Source organism: Euprymna scolopes, chromosome 14 (genome assembly GCF_053919585.1).
Source record: "Euprymna scolopes isolate OS-2025 chromosome 14, ASM5391958v1, whole genome shotgun sequence".
Classification (NCBI taxonomy): Eukaryota; Metazoa; Mollusca; class Cephalopoda; order Sepiida; family Sepiolidae; genus Euprymna; species Euprymna scolopes.
The window spans coordinates 156525549-156551210 of record NC_136495.1 but is presented as its reverse complement, the minus strand read 5'-3'; the positions used below and the strand labels follow the sequence as shown (position 1 = coordinate 156551210).

The window sequence follows — 25662 nt, the reverse complement described above, 5'->3', positions numbered from 1 at the left end:
CAAATTATTATAATATTTAAAATCATTATAATATTTCAAATTATTATAATATTTCAAATCATTATAATATTTCAAATTATTATAATATTTCAAATTATTATAATATTTTCAAATTATTATAATATTTAAAATCATTATAATATTTCAAATTATTATAATATTTCAAATTATTATAATATTTCAAATTATTATATTTCAAATCATTATAATATTTCAAATTATTATAATATTTAAAATCATTATAATATTTCAAATTATTATAATATTTCAAATCATTATAATATTTCAAATTATTATAATATTTCAAATCATTATAATATTTCAAATTATTATATTTCAAATTATTATAATATTTCAAATTATTATAATATTTCAAATCATTATAATATTTCAAATTATTATAATATTTCAAATTATTATAATATTTTCAAATTATTATAATATTTAAAATCATTATAATATTTCAAATTATTATAATATTTCAAATTATTATAATATTTCAAATTATTATATTTCAAATCATTATAATATTTCAAATTATTATAATATTTAAAATCATTATAATATTTCAAATTATTATATTTCAAATTATTATAATATTTCAAATTATTATAATATTTCAAATTATTATAATATTTCAAATCATTATAATATTTCAAATTATTATAATATTTCAAATCATTATAATATTTCAAATTATTATAATATTTCAAATCATTATAATATTTTCAAATTATTATAATATTTCAAATCATTATAATATTTCAAATTATTATAATATTTCAAATCATTATAATATTTCAAATTATTATAATATTTCAAATCATTATAATATTTTCAAATTATTATAATATTTCAAATCATTATAATATTTCAAATTATTATAATATTTCAAATTATTATAATATTTCAAATCATTATAATATTTCAAATTATTATAATATTTCAAATTATTATAATATTTCAAATTATTATAATATTTCAAATTATTATAATATTTCAAATTATTATAATATTTCAAATCATTATAATATTTCAAATTATTATAATATTTCAAATTATTATAATATTTCAAATTATTATATTTCAAATTATTATAATATTTTCAATTATTTTTTTCATCTTCCAAGGCATTACATCTTCCTTCCAAGAAGCATTTCTTATTGCATTAAAAAAAAAAAAATATATATATATATATATATATATATATATATATATATATATATATATATATATATATATATATATATATATATATATATGCTAACTTAAGCTTTTCTCCTTCGCCATACTTCATTTCACTCTCTGTCATCATTTTCACAAGAATGAGTTTTGCTGTGTTTGTTCCAGAGGAAGAAATTGTTCTAAGTCTGCTTGAAGGAAGATCTGAACGTCAGCCAGCACCACGGCCACCAACTGACCAGCCAATCGAATTGAATGGTTATCATAAGCAAGCACTTCAAGGTAATTTTTTTTATCACTCTTATTCAAACCAAACAAGGCACATTGTTACTTGCAGGTAAGGGTTACTATGTGAAACCATATCTACAGAGACACTATGTAGGGAGTTGAGCAGCGAGATGTCTGTTCACATTACATTTGATTTTCTGTATGTCAGTACAGTCAGGGAAGCAGGAGACAGGAAGGGAATTCCAAAGTCTAGCAATCCTAAGGGAGAAACTATTAGAGTAACAAACTTTTCTGCATGTAAGGACCTTTACAGTGAAGGTGTGGGATTTTGCTGCTTGCCAAATTAGTTGAGGATATTTATGCCAAGACTGCACAAACACTATGAGTTTGTCAAATCATATTCCATTAAAATACTTGTAAAACAAGAACAGGAGTGCAACATTGTGGTGATGAGACAGGGGTTAGAATTTGGTCGATAGTGCGAAACCTATTTGTTTTGAAACTCGTTTTTTAGGACCTTTTTTAGAGTGAGAGACTAGTGGTAGATGTGTCAGCCCAGATGTGGCAACAACACTCCATGCATGAGTAAATGATGGGTTTGTAGAGATTCAGGATGCTGTCAGGTGTGAGTATTTTTCTAGCATGGCAGAGAGAGCCTACCTTCTTTGCAGCAGCCTTGGCAATATCGTCTATGTGTTTCAATTTTGCAGTGAAATCAACAAAACAAAAAACGAGGGAAAGAAGAACGAATATGTAAGAAATAAATGTTAGCAAAGGAAAGATAAGTTACTCTTCTACCTACCTGCATAAGATAGTTTTTTTTTTTTTTTTTACGAGCATTTCTTATTGTATTAAAAAAATAACCAAGATGGCGTACGGTGACCATGTGAGGCTTTGAGAATCACTCAAAAATCAAAAATTATTCAAACAATCTTAATCAAACAAAATAAACAAAGGCGTTAATGATTAGGCGAATGAATACAGTTCCAGACTATCGAATCAGTGACTCCATGTTCAAATCCTATCAGAAGCTATAAATGAAGAATTCAAAGAGATTCAGTATATTTTAGAAAGCGATTCTCGAATCTGATTGGTTATTTCTTATCAGCCATGAGTATAAATAAAATCGTCCAAATCTTTCTGGTCATACCCTCTTAACATTATTTTCTCTTAAAGTTGTTCTCCTCGCTACTTCGGTTGCAAAGAGTCTTGAGTAGAAATAGCAATCATTGATTCATTTTTGGTAATCAGCCCAACAGATTCTGTTCCAATTCTTTGCCCCTCCACTTGTTGGACTGCACTATTTCAGTCTTTGCCACCCAGCTTCCAGGTGGAGTAAGTACATAGCTTACTGCCTGGGGCGCCCTGGCCGAGGAATGTCAATAGGACTGTTCAAGCAATTTTTGCTAGGTCATAATGCTTCTTCTTTAGGGGCACTGGCATGACTCCTTCCACCTGACCTTGCAGGGGTAAGGGGAGAAGTAAATAACTACCCTCGAAAATATTGCAACAAATACCAAATGCAAGCTAAGTTATTCTTTTACATTTATTACTGAATTCCAAAAAAATGGTGTTCAAGATCACACAAGATGAAATACAAATCAAGATGGTGGCCGGCGACTACACGAGGCTTCGAGAATTGTTCATAATTAAAAAAAGTATTCAAAGTTTGATAAAAAAAAATAGATAAAGGAGGTTGATAATCAAGCAAATGGATGCAGTTTCAGCCTATAAAACCAGTGATTTCATGTTCAAATCCTATCAGATTGAATAAAAAATATTTTTTTATTTACAAATATAATAACACATATAAAGTATATTATTTTAAGAATAGAATCCTTAATCTTTTCCCATAATTGGTTTATAATGAGATTATTAATCTTATTTAATTAATTGTACTTTTTTATTTTGTTTAATTTATTTGTACTGAACAACAAAATCCATTTTTTAACATTTTTATCTCCAACCATCAATTGACTGCGAATAACGGTTCAATGTCCATGGTAGATTACAGATTTCACACTTCCAAAAATTGACTATTAACTGATGTTTGGCAATCAATTGAATCATTTTGAAATTGTTAGATTCATGGCAAGTTGGAATATTATTATTTCTTCAGTCCGCATGAAATCATTGTCATAAACATCATTTGCAAGACTTGTTGGATTCTAAGAACTCGGTAGCCATTTTCTTTCTGGACCGCTATGTCAATACATTGCCGTTATATTTTATATATACACTAGCAGGGATACCCGACCTTGTCCAGGCCATATAAGATAAAGGAAAAAAATGTAGTTGCATTTGAACACATCTAAAAAACATTACGAATGTTTTCAACATCCTAAATTCACTTTTCAACAAATATTCATAAAATCATCAAAATGATTTAATATCAATTATAGTCTCAGTGTACCGTGCTAATTTTTAAATAGTATTTTCAAATAAAAATCAAGTTTTACATATAGTTGAGAAAAAAACTCTTCGCAAACCACACAACGTTCATAAGGACAAAAAAGTGTACGTGTTCAGTGTCGTTTTCAAAAAACGAGAATATCAGAAAATAAAACAAAAAATCTTTGAACCCTGCTTGAATGTAAAAACTTACTGAAACAAACGTTTTCAAAAATATGTCGAAAAAAAAAAAAAAACGAACCGTCTGCCGTAAGATGGGCACGAACATAACCATGAAAACTGAAAGTTCTGGGATTTCTGAAGGATTTCTCATAATGGGGAAGTCTGTTCTTTCGAAAAATGTTGGTGCGCAACAATAACAGCAAACAAAAACCGAAAGTGTTTATATATTTTTTTTAATCGTCTGTCATACATACATGATGATTGAGACATCTTGTCAGACGAGTGCCACTCCCTCAGTCACTGAACGCTATGTGCCCGAAGATGACTTTTCAATCATTCCAGCAACTTCCACGCCCTTAAACAGACATGGCATTGATGAAAGCATACATACATGATGATGATGATCGCTGCATCTTTCCAGATGATCACCGTCACATTGAGTACTCCCAATCTTGTCATCCATGCCATCTCAGATGACTCTGCACTCCCGCCGCAGATTGGCACATCTTGAAGCAGATGTGACATACAAATTGAGCAATTTCCATCGAGTTGACTTCCTCTGGAGGTTGAAGGGTATTCCTATGAACAATCAAATGTCTTCTCAGACCAGCAGTAGACTTGCAAACTTTGCTGCATGTTAAACTGATCGTTTGGTTCGGACTAATAGGTGCAAAGTTGACCTGAAAAGGAGTTGTGTGCGACTTAAGGTGGTTGACGTAGCCAGCTTTTGACAAAAGCACTCATTCACAAGTGTCGCATTTCCAGCTCTGTGTGTCATGGTTAGGACCGTCAATTAAACGTTTGTGAAGCTCTCGATTGCTGTGGTCTGCTTTCTTTTCTCTAGAATATCACAACTTTCACATACAAGCTTTGGCTACTTCAGCCTTTGCAGAGTAAGTTCATACATACATACATACATACATGCATACATACATACATATATGCATACATACAATAATATATACATACATACACACTAACAGACACCTCTTCTTTATATAATATATATTAGAAATTCGTTGGAGAAATTATAAATGTTTACATTTTTTCAATATTTTTAAAACTTCTAATTTGCATAAATATAAGAAAGAAAAAATTAAAAGGTTTTAAATTTTTTCAATATTTTTAAAACTTCTAATTTGCATAAATATAAGAAAGAAAAAATTAAAAGGTTTTTAATTTTTTCAATATTTTTAAAGCTTCTAATTACATAAATATAAGAAAGAAAAAATTAAAAGGTTTTAAATTTTTTTAATATTTTTAAAACTGATTTCATTTTTCTTTCTTCATTTTTTTTTTAACCAACAGCAAGTGAGCCAGAACCAAGATCATCTGAAGACAAATCTTCTTCCAGATTGGATTCGGTAAATAATGAGTATTTCTCTAACGTTATATGTCATCCTCATCCTTGTTCAAGTCAAATTGTTTAAACTGTTTATGACGTCGGCATAGCAAAACAAACTCTGCATAGATCTAAAATATCAGGCTGACAAGAAAGTTCTTGCGGTTTTTAAATGTTAAATTTAGGTGAACATATCTCCGCTAAAACAAAAATTTATTGATTGAAATAAATACCAACAGAATCAACGCACTTTTACCAATGCAAAACAAGTATATTTATGGCAGTAATGTAAAATTCTTACGTTCTGGTGGCGATGAAGTCACTGAAGACGTTTTTGATATCACTTAGGTTTTTAAAGTATTTCTCTCACAGAAAGTTGTTGAGATTCTTGGAAAAGTGGTAGTCGGTAGGTGAGAGGTCTGAAGAGTATGGTGGATGAGAAAGTTTTGTAGCCCAATTCGTTCAACTTCTGCAGTGCCAGTTTAGCAATGTGTGGTTGGGCATTGTCATGGAGGAGAATTGGGCTTTTTCTATTGACTAATGCTGCGTGTTGTTGCCGAAGTTTCTGATGCATTTCACCCATTTGTTGACAATACTTCACGGCCATAATGTTTTCTCCTGCATTCAAAAAACTGTAATGGTTACAGAATACCAAACAGTCCATGACCTTCCTTTGGTGCACCTCTCGCTTCAAGAAGTGTCGTGGAGCTTCGGCGGCATCTAACCACTGAGCTGAACATCGTTGGTTGTAATAAAGAATTCACTTTTTATCGCCAAGAACAACCCATTTATCAACCCCGTTGATAAATGGGTTGTTCTTGGTGTGTAAAAGAAGTTTCTTTGGTTGTCATTCAATTCGTGAGGCACCCATTTATCAAGTTTTTTTTTTTGTTTTTCCAATCTCTCTCAAGTGGTTAGAAATCATTGTATATGTTACGTCTAATTCAGAAGCAAGTTTTCGAACAGTTATGCGTGGATTGACGTTGACTAAGGCTCTTAATTGATCATTGTCAGCATCCGATGCCTGATCACGAGGCTCATCATCTTTAAAACTCTCGTCGCAGCAACGAAATTTCTTAAACTACCATTGTGCTGTGCGTTCAGTAGTGGTTCTTGGACCAAACACTGTTGATATCGTGAGTTGTTTCGGTAGCTTTTCGGCCTAGCTTGAATTGAAATAAGAAAAGTGTGCGATTTTGCTTTTTTTCCATCTTGTATTCAACGTTCTGAAAAGACAGTTATCTTAAAACGATTGCAATTTTAACGATTAGAGCGAAAAAACGCTCTTTAAAATGATGCATGAAGATAAGCTATTATAACGAAAACTTATTTGAAAATACATCATTTGAAATCAAAATCAAAAATTCGGCAACCTAACAGATCGATTGTGTAAAATAAATAATGCAACATAAAAACCTAAGTTCCATTTTTAATTAAAAACGTAAGAATGGCTGTTGTACGAGGATTTGACTAAAAAACAGTCCTGACTTATTTTTAAGTGTTTATTTATTTTATTTTATTTTTCTCATCAGTGAAAAGGCTGACAATTATGTTGTTTGATCAGTTTGGAGAGAGAATGTAAAAATATTGGGACCAGTGGCATAGCTAGAGTAAACGTCACCCAGGGCGGTCTGCTCAAATGTCACCCCACTGATATTGTGTCACCCCTCCTTTGCTATCACCCAGACCGCCCCACTTAGATCCGACACCATAAATATATCACTTCCCAAATGCTCCCTATCTTAGGTTGAGCATTTGGGAAGTGATATACAAATTACCATTAGTGTATGAAGCGATGCTCTTTGTGTAAACAAATTGAGCTTAGGTATTTGGACAATGTCAAAACATTGTTAATTCACTGCCCGCATAGCAGCAGCCGTATAGTGCAATGGTTAAAAGCTCCGACTTTCGTTTGGTCGATTGGGTTTCGATCCTGGCTTGAGGTAGTTGCTTGTCTAGCTGCACTGATAAGCTGTGAAACAGCGAAGCAGTATTGTACGTGGATGGCTATATATATATATATATATATATATATATATAACATCGCAACCCACAGGAGCCATGACAGTCAATGAACCAGTTTGTTGACTGTCATGGGCTTTGTGGGCTGCGACATTGTTTGGCTGTGGAATTTATTAATTTCTCACATTCTGAAATATATATATATATGTACTTGCAATAACCCTTACCCACGAGTGGCTTCCGGGCCTTGATAAGTGGTGACCACTGTGTAAAAAATATATATATATATATATATATATATATATATATATATAACCACTTAATCTTTTTTCGAATTATTTTTCACAGATAAAAGAAAATGAAATGCGTGTCTTCAAATGATTTCAAATAAAAAACTACAAAAAATACAGGGTTTACAATTTTCCATAAACATCGGCAAAAATAGTCTTCAGTTACTAATTTTAAAAAAAATGTAAGAATTTCTAATATTTTAGAAAAGATTAAAACTTTACATAATATATGGTAAATACATCTTATTTTCAGACTTATTTTCGCACCTTAGGTTGTTGGGGTGACATTGTGTCATCCCTTTTTTGCTGTCACCCGGATCCCCCCCCCCCGCCACCCTCTAGCTATACCACTAATACTTTTTATGTACTTTTACTTACTTAATATATTTATGTACTTTCAATGTGTCTCTTTCCAGTAAAAATTATGTGCAGGTATGAATAGACTTTATTCTCCATTATTTGTAAAGACCTGTGTGAGTTGTGTATGATTTCTTCTCCCAAATAGCTTCAAAGAATAGAGCACAGTTGTTATCAAGGCAGAATGTATTTAGGGAAAGGTTTGACTGGTTTTGGAGGTTTTTATTTAGGTTTGTAGAAGACTAGGATATAAATACCCTAACTCGCTACAAGAAAAAATAATGAAACGAATTGAATGAAGGAAACAAAGAACTCAAATGCCAGAATAAAATAAACATGTCATTTATTTTCTGTTGAGAAATGAAAGTCTTGGGTGTACACGTGTTCATTAAGCCGTTGACGACTACACGCGTGGAAGGAAAGGGGGCATGCAATAGAGAAATGCGAAGTGGCAAGCCGGCCTGTAGAGGGTTAAGCTCAGTAGAGAGTCGCGCACATGTCTGTTTTGATGGACCAAAACAAAGGGGAGATAGAGTGAGAAAGTCAATCCAGGTTATGGAGATAGAAAGCGTATAAAGTGTACGTACGGTCTGATAGCTTTTGTCCCACATAGTAGCAAGTGGTGTGAGGTACGCGCGTGCGCACGCCTGCCGAAACGGCGGTGGCTGGTGCGCCGACCAACCACCTCGGAAAGGCAGGTCGGAAAAAGGAAGAAGCCGCTTATTGCTCTTTCTTATATAGGTGTTTCCGGTGGTCTTTTGCGCATGTGTGGATTTCCTTTGAAAGGGGAAGTGACGTCGTCCGTGTGTGCGTGTGTGTGAGTACATGTGTGTACGTTAGCGTGTATGTATATACACGTGAATGTGAGTGTATGTACGCGAACGTGAATATATGTACGTGTGTGGATATGTTTGTGTGCGCGTATGTATATGACAAGTAATATAGCTTGAAATGTGAACGCGTGTTTTTGTGTGAGACTAGAAAAGGCTTGCGCAGGTTTATCATTAAATGTGAGAAAACGGGAGACATGTTATACGATAAGCAAAAACAGAATAATGAGTTCAGAAGGCATAGATTCACAAAAGAGATTATTTTATATTTGTTTAAAATGGAAATTTACAGCAATAAAAAAAAACATAGAAGTTTCATAGATATTTTAGAGTTCTTGCAAAACAAGAGGAGATCCATTAGTTGATATATTGAAAAAGTCAGAGATGATAGTTTATTTGCTGTGCGTTACATGGGTCAGAAAATGGTAATCAAAATTTCTCCGTTCAATTATATAAATTATATTTCATTAAAAGTTGTTGATAAGGGTTAGTGTTTATTGTTCTTGTTTTTTTTTCATATTAGAAAGTAAGTTCAGTGAGAAAGGTTGAGAATATTTCAATGTATGAGTTGGTTAATGGCGAACAAACGATACTAAGGAATTCAAGTAGTTTGTGTGTGTGTGTGTGTGTGTGTGTGTGTGCGCGCGCGCGTGCGCGCGTGCGTGCTTTGTAAGTATGAGTATGCGTTAATTGACATGCTAGCAGGCTCAAAGCTCAGCAGACGGGCCGGACCGTGGATTTTGATTCAACTGGTTTATTGAAGACAAATCTGCCTTTTTAAAGGATCGAACTGGCTTCCAGAAAAAAAGAACATTTTGAATAAATTCAGAAAGTTTTCTAATTTGTCCAAAATATAAAAATGATGCTGCATACACAGACGATGTGTGTACAATTGAGTTTCATCATTTTTAAACACCGAAAGGTAAAATTTGGCCGAAAATTTTTGATTTCAGGTTGCGTCTCATACTTTCCCAGGTGCCATTGATTCAGGGCACATGCAAACATGCTAAGAGATATTTGAGCAATTAATTCATATTTGAATGAACTTACATCAGTACTCACCAATTTGACTACGTGTAAAGTTAATAGACGTTTCTTTACAATCGTTTAATTACTTGGTGAGTAATATCCTCCTGTTTTAACAAAATATGTTTAAATACATTTTTACACCCTTCGGAAGTAGCGTATCTGGGTAAATATACCGTTTCCAAATGTCAGTTGTACTTGGTTGACTTCAATGCGCTCTCATAAAAATGTGTTTTTTCCGCTATAAAAAAAAACAAAAAAACTACTCGATCAAATTAAATGAAATTTTTTTTCAGAGATCTTTAGTCCAAAACAGATACGTACAATATAATTTTTTTTTTTTTTCGATATTTTCATATTTTTAATGTCTTGCTTAAACTGTACAGGTGCCAGTAAATAAATACGTATTACACGAAAACATTAGAAAGGGGGAAGAGAGTAGAAACATTAAAAAAAAAAACGTAAACTCATGAAAATGGAAAAAGACCATCAAGTAGACGAGCAAGGGAAATAACTCTGTTACACTCAGAGTTATCCCCCTTTGACCGATAAGCATAACTAAATACTGGCTTTCTGTGAAAATTTTAACTTATTGAAACTTATTTGAATGTTCTAAACTGCTCACATATCGATTTCTATAACACACAAGCAAACAAGTGTGTATGTATATATATATATATATATATATATATATATATATATATATATATATATATATTTCTTGTATTAACACACATTCTTATATTTCTTGTATTAACATTCTATAAAGTTCTATAAGAACTATATTTAAAAACAAATTTATTTGGTTAACAGTATTTACTTCGATTCTTAGGAATGTAGGATATTGATAAAGTTGGTCAAAAGCAGTATATCTTGTTTCGTGTGTGTGTGTGTGTGTGTGTGTGTGTGTGTGTGTGTGTGTGTGTGTGTGTGTGTGCGTGTGTGTAAGTCCAAGTCCATGCAAGATCCACCCTCTCCTCCATGAAAAGACAAAAATATACAAAACTCGTTATGGTTTCCATGACGAAAAGAAAATATCATACACCAAAAATCATGTAAATTGATAAAGTAGTTTTATTTTAAAAATGACTAAACGAGAGCCGACGCTTTCTCAACACCATTTTGCAAAACAAGAGAAATAATTTCAAATAATTAAAAAATTTGCTAAATTTTAGAAAGCCATTCTTAACATTTGGAGGGGATCATTGTAAAAGATACTGAAATATACTTTTCTTTATAAAACTAAAATTACTTGATCAATTTACATAATTTTTGGTGTACAATACTTTTTTTTCCATCACAAGTATGTATATCATAAGATTTTTTATTTTCTTTTGTTTTTTCTTGTGGAGGATGGAGTTATGGACTATCAGTTTTTCTGTTTCTTTCTTTTTTTTTTTTGATGGGAGTCAATATTTTCTTAATCAAAAAATGGCATCAAATCAACTTTTAACTCCACTATTTTTCTTACACCGCTGACCCGCCTTGCTACTGTGCTCTTCTGTAGGAGAACGCAGAACTAGCAGTGCAGAGGAAAGTCCAACAGGAAGAATTGTATGAGCAGATAAAAAAAGAAGAAGAAAAAGCAGCTGCAAAGAAGGAATGGACGATTAAGATGCAGGGCTTTTGGCAGGACAAGGCAGAGGTCATGCGCAACGCTAACTTGGTATGGTTACCTTAGTCGCATCCTGCAAAAAAGCACATCTAGCACGCAGAATCTTTAACAACGAATCTTCACTTCATATTTACACAGGTCATCCCATAACTTCAGGGTCTTCTTTAAACGTAACTTTCAAATTAATTTAATTATTAATTTTTTGTTTTGTTTTCGCAGAAGAAAAATTTATAATTTAAATAACAAATTTGATTTACGTTATTTGCATGTTTAGAACGAAACTCTTAAAATTAATTGTTCTCGGACTACTGTTTTCATCTTAAGTGTTATTTACACACCGTTTTGGTCGATGTAACCTCCGACCTTCTTCAGAAATTACATCAACCAAAACGTTGTGAAAATAACACTCAAGATGAGAACAGTAGTCTGAAGAATCCAAATAATATGAAATTGTTTTTTCTTCCGATAATTTATTTTCTCAGTATTAAATATTTAATCTCTTAACTGCAAAATAGACATGAACTTGACTGAATGTCCTCCAAACTTTATGATCTTTGTCTAAGGCAGGGGTCTCCAAACTACAGTCCGTGGGCCAGATCGAGACTGCAGAGTTCTTATGAAAAACATGATAAAATTCAGAGAAATTAAAAAAAAAAAATAGAAATATGTGAAAATAGTGTTTTTTGTTCATAAAATGATTAAAAGACTGAGGTTTTGGAGAACCAGATTAAAAAAAAAAAAAAAAGTTTATAAGCAAAAAAGTACAAAACATTTGAAATTTTGTGCAGATTTTAATATTTGTTCCATGCACAGTTACGGATTAATTAATATTAATAGGGATTAATTAATATTAATGGGGATTAGTAAATATTAATGGCAATTAATAAATATTAATAAGAATTAATAAATATTAATAAGGATTAATAAATAATAATAAGAATTAATAAATATAATTAAGGATTAATGAATAATAATAGGATTAATAAATTTTAATGGGGATTTGTAAATATTAATGGCGATTAATAAATATTAATAAGAATTAATAAATATTAATAAGGATTAATAAATATTAATAGGGATTAATAAATATTAACAGGGATTAATAAATTTTAATGGGGATTAGTAAATATTAATTGGGATTAATAAATATTACTAACGATTAATAAATATTAATAAGGATTAATAAATATTAATAAGAATTAATAAAGATTAATAAGGATGAATAAATTTTAATGGGGATTAGTAAATATTAATGGAGATTAATAAATATTAACAAAAATTAATAAATATTAATAAGGATTAATAAATATTAATAGGGATTAATACATTTTAATGGGGATTAGTAAATATTAATGGGGATTAATAAATAATAATAAGAATTAATAAATATAATTAAGGATTAATAAATATTAATAGAGATTAATAAATTTTAATGGCGATTAGTAAATATTAATGGGGATTAATAAATATTAATAAGAATTAATAAATATTAATAAGGGTTAATAAATTTTAATAAGGATTAATAAATATTAATAGGCATTAATAAATTTTAATGGGGATTAGTAAATATTAATAGGGATTAATACATTTTAATGGGGATTAGTAAATATTAATGGGGATTAATAAATAATAATAAGAATTAATAAATATAATTAAGGATTAATAAATATTAATAAGAATTAATAAAGATTAATAAGGATGAATAAATTTTAATGGGGATTAGTAAATATTAATGGAGATTAATAAATATTAACAAAAATTAATAAATATTAATAAGGATTAATAAATATTAATAGGGATTAATACATTTTAATGGGGATTAGTAAATATTAATGGAGATTAATAAATATTAATAAGAATTAATAAATATTAATAAGGATTAATAAATATTAATAGGCATTAATAAATTTTAATGGGGATTAGTAAATATTAATGGGGATTAATAAATATTAATGGGAATTAATAAATATTAATAAGGATTAATAGGGATTAATAAATATTAATAGGGATTAATAAATATTAATAGGAATTAATGGGGATTAGTAATTTAATGCAAAAATGAGCGCAAATCAATTTGGCATAAGGCATTCTAAGTCAACAGCCTATAGCTTTTGCCAGTTCTTAACGAGTAAAAAAAAAATTATGCATCTATTTCAATGTTATGATCACATCTGATTCGCCAATTTTTATAAAGCCTTGACGTTATGTTTTTTTTAAATATTTATTTATCAGTGACAGACTAAAAGAAATACGTTTTTTTAAACAACTTTAAAACACTTGAACCAATGAAATCATAACGTTATGTACACATTCAGTGCCATTGCCATTGATTTAATAACTATTTTCATAAAGGATGACCATGTAATATCATAGGTGATATCATTGGAGCACTGGGTAGAGCAGGTGCTAGTATAGTTGCAAGAATTAGGAATGCATGGAAAAAATTCAGAGAATTCCTGCCATTACTAACCAGCAGAGCTTTACCATTATCAACTCAGAGAAAAGTCTATCAGACATGTGTATATGCAGAGTGATGGAAGTGAAACTTGGCCAGTGAGAGTTGAGGACGTACGTTGCATGGAGAGAAATAATATAAAAATGATATGTTGTATAACGTGGGTTTTAAATAGATGCTTAGATCTGATGACTTCAGAGGAATATTAAATCTGAAGAGCATAGAGAGATGCGGAGAACAAGTGATTCCGATAATATATTAAAATAATGAGTAAAAGTGATTTCGATAATATATTAAAATAATGAGTAAAAGTGTTTGACTTAAAAGATATAGAACAATTTAGGGTCGGTTGACAGGACGGATTGGAAAGAAAAGGGCCTGGCCAGAGATGGGTTACTTCGGAAGTCAATTTGTACATGGCAGCATGTAAAGCAGACGTTAACATCATCATCATCATCATCATCATCATCATCATCATCATCATGAAAAATAACAACTTAAGTGCGACAAAAAATCCGATTATTTGGATTCTTCGGGCTATTGTTCTCATCTTGAGTCTGATTTTCACAATGTTTCAGCCAATGTAACCTTCGACCTTCTTCAGGTGTATTTTATTAAATTCAGGAATCTTTCTGTTAAATTTGGGAATCTTTATGTCATCCTCAGGAATCTGCATGGAATTTCAAATAGAACCTTCATTTAATCCACGGGGATAGCATGCTCGCATTAGATCAGCCATGACTCAGTTGAAGTCATAGGTAATTCGCAATTGTATTTTGAGTCTCGCTTGCACTGAGGATTGAATCTTCAACCTCCAGAAGAGTGTAACTTACAACCGAAGTTTACCAAGTACTTTATCCACTACGCCACGGGTGTTGAGTTCAAGTAGCATTTGTATCATGCCACTATTTTCTCAACTTCCATGAAGTCAATCTGGTGAGCAGCTGATTTAATCAAAGTAAACCGACAACAGAATATAATTAAATGCCCGATTTCAACAGGAAGCTGCCCGAGTTCAACAAGACACTAGAAGAAAGTCGAAGGTCGCATCGATTGAAACGTGAGAATAACATCGGAGATGAGAACAGTAGTCCAAATAATTCAAATAATACGAAATATCAATCATCATCTCAAAAGTTCAGAAACAAAAAAAAATCCTTTCATTGATATGTGAAGTCGTCAAAAACATTTACTTTATGGATTTTTATGAAGTTCAAAAAAAAATAAAAAGACGCCAGAAATTATGGGACAACCTAATAACTGCTTTCACATTTTAATTCTTCACATTTTAATTCTAATCTGAAAATAAGATCACACGATTTTCTAAACGAATCGGAAATAACTTCTGACTTTGTTTATCTACATTTTTCTACTCTGAAATCAAAAGAGCTGAATTAGAAATTCATAAAAACTGAATTCAATGTTTTTTTTTCGCCATTTTAACAGGAAACTAAACAAAGTCAACTTCAAATTAACAAAAATCAGTTTCAAATGAAAAAAGTTGAATTTCAAATTAAAAAAAGATCAATGTCAAATTTACAGGTTCATTTCAAATTAAAAAGTTAATTTGAAACTAAAAAAGGTGAACTCCAAATTAAAAAAAAGGCTCGGTTTCAAATTTTCAAGTTGAATTTAGAATTATATTTAAAAAGTTTAATTTCAAAGTAAAAAGAAAATTGCAGAATACAAACAATATTTTAATTTTAACTTTGATCGATTTCTAATTCAGCTTTTTAAAATTTGTGAATTAAATATTTTTATTTGCAAATTTTTTTGCTTTTGGGGTGCAGCATTAATCCAACATACTAACTAAATGGTGGGAAATGCACACGCGGCCATATTGTATGAATGTTTTGTCTAAACACAATTTGCTGTTTTTATAAATGCAACTTTTTATAAATACAACTTTTTATAAATACAACTTTTTATAAATACTACTTTTTATAAATACTACTTTTTATAAATACAATTTTTTATGAATACAATTTTTTATAAATACTACTTTTTATGAATACAACTTTTTAAAAATACAATTTTTTATAAATACAACTTTTTATAAATACTACTTTTATAAATACTACTTTTTATAAATATTACTTTTTATAAATACTACTATACTACTTTTTATAAATACAACTTTTTATGAATACAACTTTTTATAAATACTACTTTTTATAAATAAAACTTTTTATAAATACTACTTTTTATAAATACTACTTTTTATAATTACTACTTTTAATAAATACTACTGTTTATAAATACTACTTTTTATGAATACAATTTATAAAAAGTAGTATTTATAAAAAGTTGTATTTATAAATACAACTTTTTATAAATACTACTTTTTATAAATACAACTTTTTATAAATACAATTTTTATAAATACAACTTTTTTAAATATTACTTTTTATAAATACAACTTTTTATAAATACTACTTTTTATAATACAACATTTTATAATAGAAATTTTTATAATACAACTTTTTATAAATACTACTTTTTATGAATACAACTTTTTATAAATACTACTTCTTATAAATACAACTTTTTATAAATAAAACATTTTATAAATACAACTTTTTATAAATACAACTTTTTATAAATACAACTTTTTATAAATACTACTTTTTATAAATACTACTTTTTATAAATAAAACTTTTTATAAATACAGCATTTTTTAAATACAACTTTTTATAAATACACATTTTGTAAATACAACTTTTTATAAATACAACTCTTTATAAATACCACTTTTTATAAATACTACTTTTTATAAATACAACTTTTTATAAATACAACATTTTATAAATACTACTTTTTATAAATACAACGTTTTATAAATACTACTTTTTATAAATACTACTTTTTATTAATACAATTTTTTATAAATACTACTTTTATGAATACAACTTTTATAAATACTACTTTTTATAAATACTACTTTTTTAAATACTACTTTTTATAAATACAACTTTTTATAAATACAGCTTTTTTAAATACAACTTTTTATAAATACACATTTTGTAAATACAAATTTTATAAATACAATTTTTATACAAAATACTTTTTATAAATACAGACCTAGAACCCCATCTTTCAACGTAGACCCCTACTACCAGGTCTCCTTCTCCAACATCAGGGGTCTACGTTCCAACCTTCCAGAGGTTGAAACCCAATTACAGGAGACGAAACCGGAATATTATTTCTAAGTGAAACTGGAATAGGACCGATGACTACCCTAGACGAGTTCATAATTAACGGATACTCAAATTTAACAGCTAAATCTGACCCCCAAGATCGCCATGGGCATGGAATATGTGCCTACATTAAGGATGGCTTCCCGTGTGGCAGGGATATCTCTAGAGAAGATCCTAATTTACCCTATATGTGCTTCAGGGTTGCACTTGCTAACACCACTGTATTTATATTTGCCCTCTATAGGCCCCACAACAGCGGAGTTACTATCTTTAAGAGCATATCTGAGAAAATTGACCACATACTGTCTTCACATCCCTCGGCTAACATCCACATATGTGGTGATTTCAACGTCCATAACGTGGAATGGCTGACCCATTCAAATAAGACAGATGACGACGGAAGGTTTTGTCATGATTTTGCCATTGCTTATGACCTCACTCAGATTGTTTACGAACCCACCCGTGTGCCCGATACACCCGGTCAATATGCAAGCCTCTTAGACCTTTTTCTCTCAACTTCCCCTGAGCTATGTTCATGTTCTGTTCATTCTCCTCTAGGATCCTCCGACCACTCCGTCGTATCAGTTAAGATAAAAACGAAATGTAAGAAGCACCCAGACGTACCCCTCCAACGTACTGTATACCGATACTCTATGGCTGACTGGGATAGCTTCCGTACATTCATATCTGATTTACCTCTGCACTCCATGTTTAAAAAGGATGTGTCCTCTATAGTATCAGATCTGACCGAATGGTTAATTGTAGGCATAGACCAATTCATACCATCTAAAAAATTCCAACAAAAACCTAACAGCCAGCCATGGTTCTCCCCAGAATGTGCTGCTGCTATCGCGCACAGAAATCACTTTTTCCATAGCTACCAACGTAATAGATGCACTGAAACTAAAGCTGCTTTCAGGTCTGCCAGCAACCACTGTAAAAGAGTAATCAAAAATGCAAGAGAGCAATATGCCCAGTCTGTTAAATCCAAGGTAGCTGATCAGCGACTTGGATCCCACCAGTTTTGGCAAATAACAAATAAAATCCTGAACAGAAGTGTGCGTTCTATACCAACCATTATCAATGGACCAGAGGTCATCTCGTCAGCGTCAGACAAGGCCAAACTATTTGCAAAGAACTTTGCAGCTAATTCTACCCTATGTGACGAAGGCCATCAACTCCCCATATTTCCTCCTATAACACAGAACAAGCTAGGTAACATACAAATATCCGTGCAGGAGGTTGCAAAACTAATAAAGAACCTAGATTCCAGTAAAGCAACTGGCCCTGATGGCATCCCAATTATAGTGTTAAAAAAGCTTCAACCAGAACTTGCTCCCATACTTACGAAACTATTTAAGCACTGCCTTAAGGAGAAGTGCTTTCCGACTCCCTGGAAGACCTCTTCAGTTTGCCCTATATTTAAGAATTCAGGTGATAAGTCATCTCCCTCTCAATACAGACCTATAAGTCTTCTCTGTGTTATGAGTAAGTTGCTGGAATCCATATTAAATAGAGAAATAGTCAACCACCTCAGCAGGAATAACCTTCTTAGTGACACTCAATATGGTTTCCGCTCTGCAAGATCTACCGCAGATGTGCTGACGGTTATATCCCACAGGATAAGTGAATCTCTTGACAAAGGCTTCCTTTCTAGGGCAATTGCTCTTGACATATCAAAGGCCTTTGACAAGGTATGGCATAAGGGTCTACTTCACAAGATTTCCAGCTACGGTATAACGGGAAATGTTTTCTCAATCATTAAATCATTTCTCTCCAATAGGCTCATAAGAGTAGTGGTAGATGGACAAAAATCGGAGGCCTGCAATATAAATGCTGGAGTCTCCCAGGGGTCAATCCTGGGCCCAACTCTCTTCCTGATCTACATCAATGACCTCCCTAAACACATAATTAAATCATTCGTTGACATCTATGCTGATGACACGGCAACACATCAAAGGCTGTAAATGACAAAGTTCTCTCTGATTCTCTATCCTCTGATCTCGAGCGCGTGGTTCAGTGGGGGAAGATGTGGCTGATTACCTTTAATGCATCCAAAACCAAACTCCTATCCTTACATCATCAACGCTCTGATCCCCAGCTGGCATCAATTGTGATGGATGGCTCTCGTCTGGGTGAGGCTCCGTGTTTTGACAAGCTTCTGGGTTTGACCTTTACTCCTGATCTGAAATGGAACACGTACATCAAGTCTGTTGCCAAGGTCGCTGGAAAGATGGTGGGATCCTTCTACCGCTCCAGAAGATATCTCACTACTGATGCAATTCTCTATCTATATAAAAGCCAAGTACGTCCAAGGATGGAATACTGTTGCCATATCTGGGCAGGAGCTGCTAAAAACAGCCTATCCTGCCTTGACAGAGTACAAAATAGACTTCGTGGCTTAGTGGGGGATGCCCTTTTCTCTACCCTGCAACCTCTCTCCCACAGAAGAGACGTTGCGAGCCTGTCCTTGTTTTATCGTTATTTCCATGGCAGATGCTCGTCTGAACTCCAGTCTCTGGTCCCCCCTCGCCAATCTTTCACGAAAAACACCCGTCTAGCTGAATCCACTGTGAAAAATTTTCCCCACTCTTTATCTGTGCCTAAATCAAAACGCGGATTCCATGAACAAAGCTTCTTTCTTAGAACTGCACGTCTGTGGAACTCTGTTCCGTCTGCCTGTTTCCCTCCGGACTACAACTTGGATGTCTTCAAGTCCAATGTTAACAAATTCCTAATGAACCGCCCCCTTAAGTAAACACTTCAGCAAATCTCCTCACTAAATTAATGTACTTGCAATAACCCTTATCCCTGAGTGGCTTCCGGGCCTTGATAAGTGGTGATCACTGTGTAAAAAAAAAAAAAAATACAACATTTTATAAATACTACTTTTTATAAATACAACGTTTTATAAATACTACTTTTTATAAATACAACATTTTATAAATACAACTTTTTATAAATACTATTTTTTATAAATACAACATTTTATAAATACAACTTTTTATAAATACAACATTTTATAAATACAACTTTTTATAAATACTACTGTTTTTAAATACAACTTTTTATAAATACAACTTTTTATAAATACAACTTTTTATGAATACAACTTTTTATAAATACTACTTTTTATAAATACAACGTTTTATGAATACAACTTCCATGTTAATATTTTTGAACACATCTTTTATCATTTCTTCTGCATTTTTTAATATCACGATTATATCTCTGAGATATTTAAGATTACTAGCATTCACATATCCTACCATTATTTTTAATTATGATGGATGAGTCTCGTTGCTGTTTCGGTTGCTTGGAGACTGAGTTGAAATTACCCATCAAGAATCCGTTTGTGACAATCAGCCTGACAGGTGTGGGGCCAGGAATTGATCTAGTATCTGTCGGATTGAGGTACGCCGACTGGGTGTTACCTAGGAGATCTACTCTTCCAGGCCATTTCCTCCCGGCTTTTGGGTGAGTTAAGTTGATTGCTTGTTGCCTGAAGCGCCCCTATCGGGGAATGCTGGTGGAGATACCCAGGCAATTTTTGGTAGGCCAGAGTGCCCCTCCTTTAGGGGCGCTGGCTGGACATACCCACTTTCTGATCTTGTGTCACATCTAGCTGTCAATATCTACTAGCAATCACATATTTCATATCTGATATATTATAACATGTCCCCATCTAGATACGAAATGGACTGCTAGATAGAATTTTATGTAAAAACAGAAACTGACTGAAAGTGAAACGAAATATGAAGCCAGCATATTAATGAAAGTTTGGTGTAATTATTTTTAAAATATATTTTATTCAAAATAATTTTTTATTATTTAAAAGAAATATTTTATTCAAAATAATTTTTTATTATTTAAAAAATATATTTTATTCAAAATAATTTTATTTTATTTAAAAGAAATATTTTATTCAAAATAATTTTTTATTTTATTTAAAAAGAGTCTTTTTTTACACAACATTTTAATTTCGATTTTCTTTTTGTTTGAAAATATACTTTTATCGAAATATGTTTATGCTTTAATTAAATATTTAAATGTTGAATGATAAGTAAAGTTGTTTTTTTTTAATAAGATACAAACATTTTCTTTTTAATTATTTCATTAAATAATTCCACAAACTTTTATTAGTTTGCTGGTTTCGGTTTTCGTTTCACTTTAAACCAGTTTCTATTTTTACATAAAACTCTATTCATCTGTCCCTTTTGTTCCTGGGTCGGGACAAGTTAACATTACTAACAAAAGCAATATTAAGACTTATTCATGACAAAACAAAACCCTGGACAGTGAAACTGCATCCACTTCCAAAACTTGTTTCAAAGAGTATTTGCTTCTTTCCAATACAGGATGATATTGTACAAAGTCAGAAGGTGATAAAAATCAAGCTAGAAGAAGGAACACTCTTGCCTATAAATAGATTTAATAACCCCGTCGGCATTCCTCAGTTAAAACGTCTCAGGCAACTAGCAATATATAATTCCAATTTGAATAAGCAAACTTATTTGACATTTTTATTAGCTTGTTTGAATAGGAAAGGTTCGTAACATTAAAAGACTTTCAAGTTCTTTAACTTAAATATTTATTTATACTTTTTTGAACATTTTTTTTTATTTTTATAAAGAACTAGCAGACTGACCGACGTTGCCCAGTCGTAAAATACGCTTAAATATTATGTTTTAATTCAGATTTCGTATATTATATTCATATTATAGAGTCAATTTTCAATTGATTATTATACAATATATATACAGGGTGACCAAAAAAACAAAAAACAAAAAACATAGAAAGTATATCTAGAACATATGCTGTAGAACGGAGAAAAAAAAAGGCCAAAGACCCTAGCGTTTTGATGTGATGTTTTGAATATAATAACCTAGTTATGGCCAAAGTTTCATTTCATTCAGACAAAACACTAAGAAACGGGCCGAATTAGAGTTGGGGCCCGTTTTTTGGGGGTCACCCTGTATACATAGCAATGATTTTAAAAAATAAAGAAGAAATATGACTTGGGTGTCATCCGCCAGAATCGAAACCAACACGACCTCCAGAACTACTAACAGATGAATATGAAAGGTTAAAAATTAAGTGACTTTAAGCTATAAATGTTTGATTTTGTGCATGTGCAAAAGTAACAGCATGGGGAACAGCTTTATTTGACTTCCGTCAACTTTTTTTTTTCTTATTTTTCAATTTTGACTCCTTAGCAACTATTTTTACAGACTAAAAGCAAAACCAAAATTGTTCCACAGGTTCAAATCCTCTGTATATGAATTTTCAAGTCTGGAGACCAAAACTACAGAGAGGAGTTTGGTAGGAACTTTTCACACACACATACACAGACAAGGTCACTTTTACACACACACACACACACACACACACACACACACACACACACACACACACATATATATATATGTTTTATTTTTTATTACCGTATCTTTCTGTTAAGTTACATTATTGTTTCAGCTACTTGGCCGTTTTTTTTTTGGCCGTCTGTAGCTTCCTCAGACTTCACTAAAAGTCTGAGGAAGCTACAGACGGCCAAAAAAACGGCCGTGTTGCTGAAACAATAATGTAACTTAATAGAAAGATACAGTAATAAAAAATAAAACGCATATTTGCTCTACAACAGTATTGAGCACTTTCTTCAGTTTTTATTAATTACCATTTCTACTAAATATATTATATATATATATATATATATATATATATATATAATATATATACATGTGCGTTTGCTAGAACATTTTTACCATAAATTATTCATAATGTAGAAAATATGCATAAATAAAATTGAGCGTAATAGTTCAATGAAACCAATCAATCAATAAGGAATCATAAAAAATGAATAATTAATGAAATTCGTTTTTCAAAAGAATATGTAAATTAGTTAACCTTTTATGAAGTCGCTTGCATATCCATGATTGTGTATATTAAAAAATTTGTTTTAATCGTTTATAAATTAAAAAAGTAGGCTTTTAATATCAATGCCAGAGCGCGAAAAAAAAAAACTTAACTTTTATAGATTATGCATACAATAAAATAAACTTATATGACAGATTTTTAATATATCGGAAATAAGTGAAGTAGATGTTATTTTGAAATGCAAATATAAACACTTGAAATTCACATCGGCTCTATCTCTCTCTCTCTCTCTCTCTCTCTCTCTCTCTATATATATATATATATATATATATATATATATATATATATATATATATATATATCTTATTACATTTCTTATCGTTGAGCACTTTCAGTTGAATTAAAGTCGGTCAATTTAGCTCTTATGCATAGATTATCGTATAACGATTAGATCACTCTCTGACTGACGTAATGAACATTAAAAAAATTAAAATGTTTAAAATTCAACGCTATTTCACGCGGTTAATGGTAGCCGAATGGATACGGTCTCCGCTAATCGAGCCAGAGATGTCTTGTGTTGCGGCGTTCGAATCGTTCGGCTGGTGTTAATCGTGACAGCCTGCACTGAAGAATCCCGAAAGGATGAAACACTAGTGTCTGTAGGTATTTAATTATTATCGTAAAAAAATAATTATATATATATATATATATATATATATATATATATATATATATATATATATATATAATTTAAAAAAATAATTATATATATATATATATATATATATATATATATATATATATATATATATATATATATATATATATATAATATAATTAAATCCCCGAAACAGTGTTTCATGATAGTCACTTAAATTAACATTAGGACTAGTGTGAATTCGAGGGAGAAAGTTGATGCCGCGATTGTAGTTGATTAAATGGCTTGATTAGCGGAGGCCGTATATATATATATATATATATATATATATATATATATATATATATATATATATATATATATATATATATATATATGTGTGTGTGTGTGTGTGTGTGTGTGTGTGTGTTCTACTTTAGAAATCCGTACTATATATTAGGTACAATATAATCAATAGAGTATTGGTTCTATAATAATAAATATGAAATCTGTATGAATTAAAATATAATATTTAACTATATTTTACGACCAGACAATGCTAAGTGGCCTGCTAGTATATATATATATATATATATATATATATATATATATATATATATATGTGTGTGTGTGTGTGTGTGACTTTATGTGTGCAGAATTGTCTCTACCAAACTACTCTGTCAATTTTTGTCCTACAGACTTGAAGTTTGAAGCTGTGAAATAAATCTTATTAGATTTTTAAGCTGGTAATAATTACTGCTAAAGGGTGAAAATTAAAAAAGTGGAAGCTGGCAGGCATAAGTCGACTTAAAGTGCTCCGTTACACATGCACAAATATGCGTTTATATGTTTAAGTTGGTTAATTTTTAAGTTTTGATATGCATGTGGACTTAGTTCACATCGTAACAAATAATGGTGAAGAACTAAATTCTTTGATTCTAAATGAGAGTGCTCACGTTATATTTTTCACTTTTGAAATCACTTTTATATATTAGGTACAATATAATAATCAATAGAGAATTGGTTCTGTAATAATAAAATCGAAATCGGCATAAATTAAAATATCATATTTAAGCATATTTTATGACCGGGCAACGTTAGGTGGCTTGCTAGTTCTTTTATATTTGTATTTATTTTAAATTTCTTATTTTAGCAGACTGTCTAATATATATATATATATATATATATATATATATATATATATATATATATATATAGTTATATATTTCTATATATAGACTTATATGTAATATACTGAGTTTGTGTAATTCAGTAAATTTTCTATAGGTTTTAAGCCAAAAAAGGTTGACTTAAGGATTAAGTTACAAAATTATCACATTTCATAATTGTGTGTGCAAAATCAAGACACACACACACCCACATATATATATAAGTAATCAGTCCAAATTAAATTATGGCAATTTTGAAATTACGTAGTCATTACTTTTACCTTTTATATAGATATAAAAAAATTTTCTTTAACTTTATCGTTTTTCGACATACTTCTTAATACTTTTTAATTTTATAATCCTTTATTTTAATTCTTTATCTCTTCTTTGCATGGCCGGTTTTTTATCTGCATTTTCTGCTTTATTCTTTAAACTTTCCTATCTATCTAATATATCAATCTACCCACACTTTCATATCTTGTATGTATATTTACTTATATTTTACTATATGCATTTACTTACTTACTTTCTTGCTTTTTCCTGAATTTGCAGATATCGGCCATCCTCTCCCCTTAAATAATTTTTATTTTTTATTTTATATTTTATTTTTTTATTTTTTATTTATTTATTTATTGTTTATTTATTATTTATTTTCTATTTATTTATTAATTAATTTATTTATTTTCCATTTAGTGTCTTCTAACAACTCTTGCTGACATTTTTTTAAGTGATGACCTGTACATTTCAGTTGACCTATATAATTTTGCCTTATATATTTTTTCGCGCCTTTAACATTTCCTGTCTGAGTCATTTTGACATTTGTTTCTCTATTTTATATTTAACTCTATCACCATTTTTTCTCCTCTTTTTCTTCCCTGATATTTCTTATTTATATTAATGTCTCGGTAGTAAAGTTAAAA

At 30.6% G+C, this 25662-nt stretch overlaps 1 protein-coding gene across 10 annotated transcripts in view; it reads left to right on the top strand.

Annotated features, from left to right (window-relative positions):
- The window catches only part of LOC145293304 (harmonin-like), a 293814-nt gene that overhangs the window by 215426 nt on the left and 52726 nt on the right, over positions 1-25662 (top strand). For 6 of the 10 annotated variants that reach the window (XM_080139937.1, XM_080139942.1, XM_080139938.1 and 3 more), the window contains 3 exons: positions 1351-1464; positions 5293-5348; positions 11299-11457. In XM_080139937.1, the coding sequence (XP_079996063.1) occupies positions 1351-1464; positions 5293-5348; positions 11299-11457 (329 nt within the window). The remainder of the gene's footprint in view (positions 1-1350; positions 1465-5292; positions 5349-11298; positions 11458-25662) is intronic. The other 4 variants (XM_080139944.1, XM_080139945.1, XM_080139946.1 and 1 more) reach the window with 1 other exon arrangement.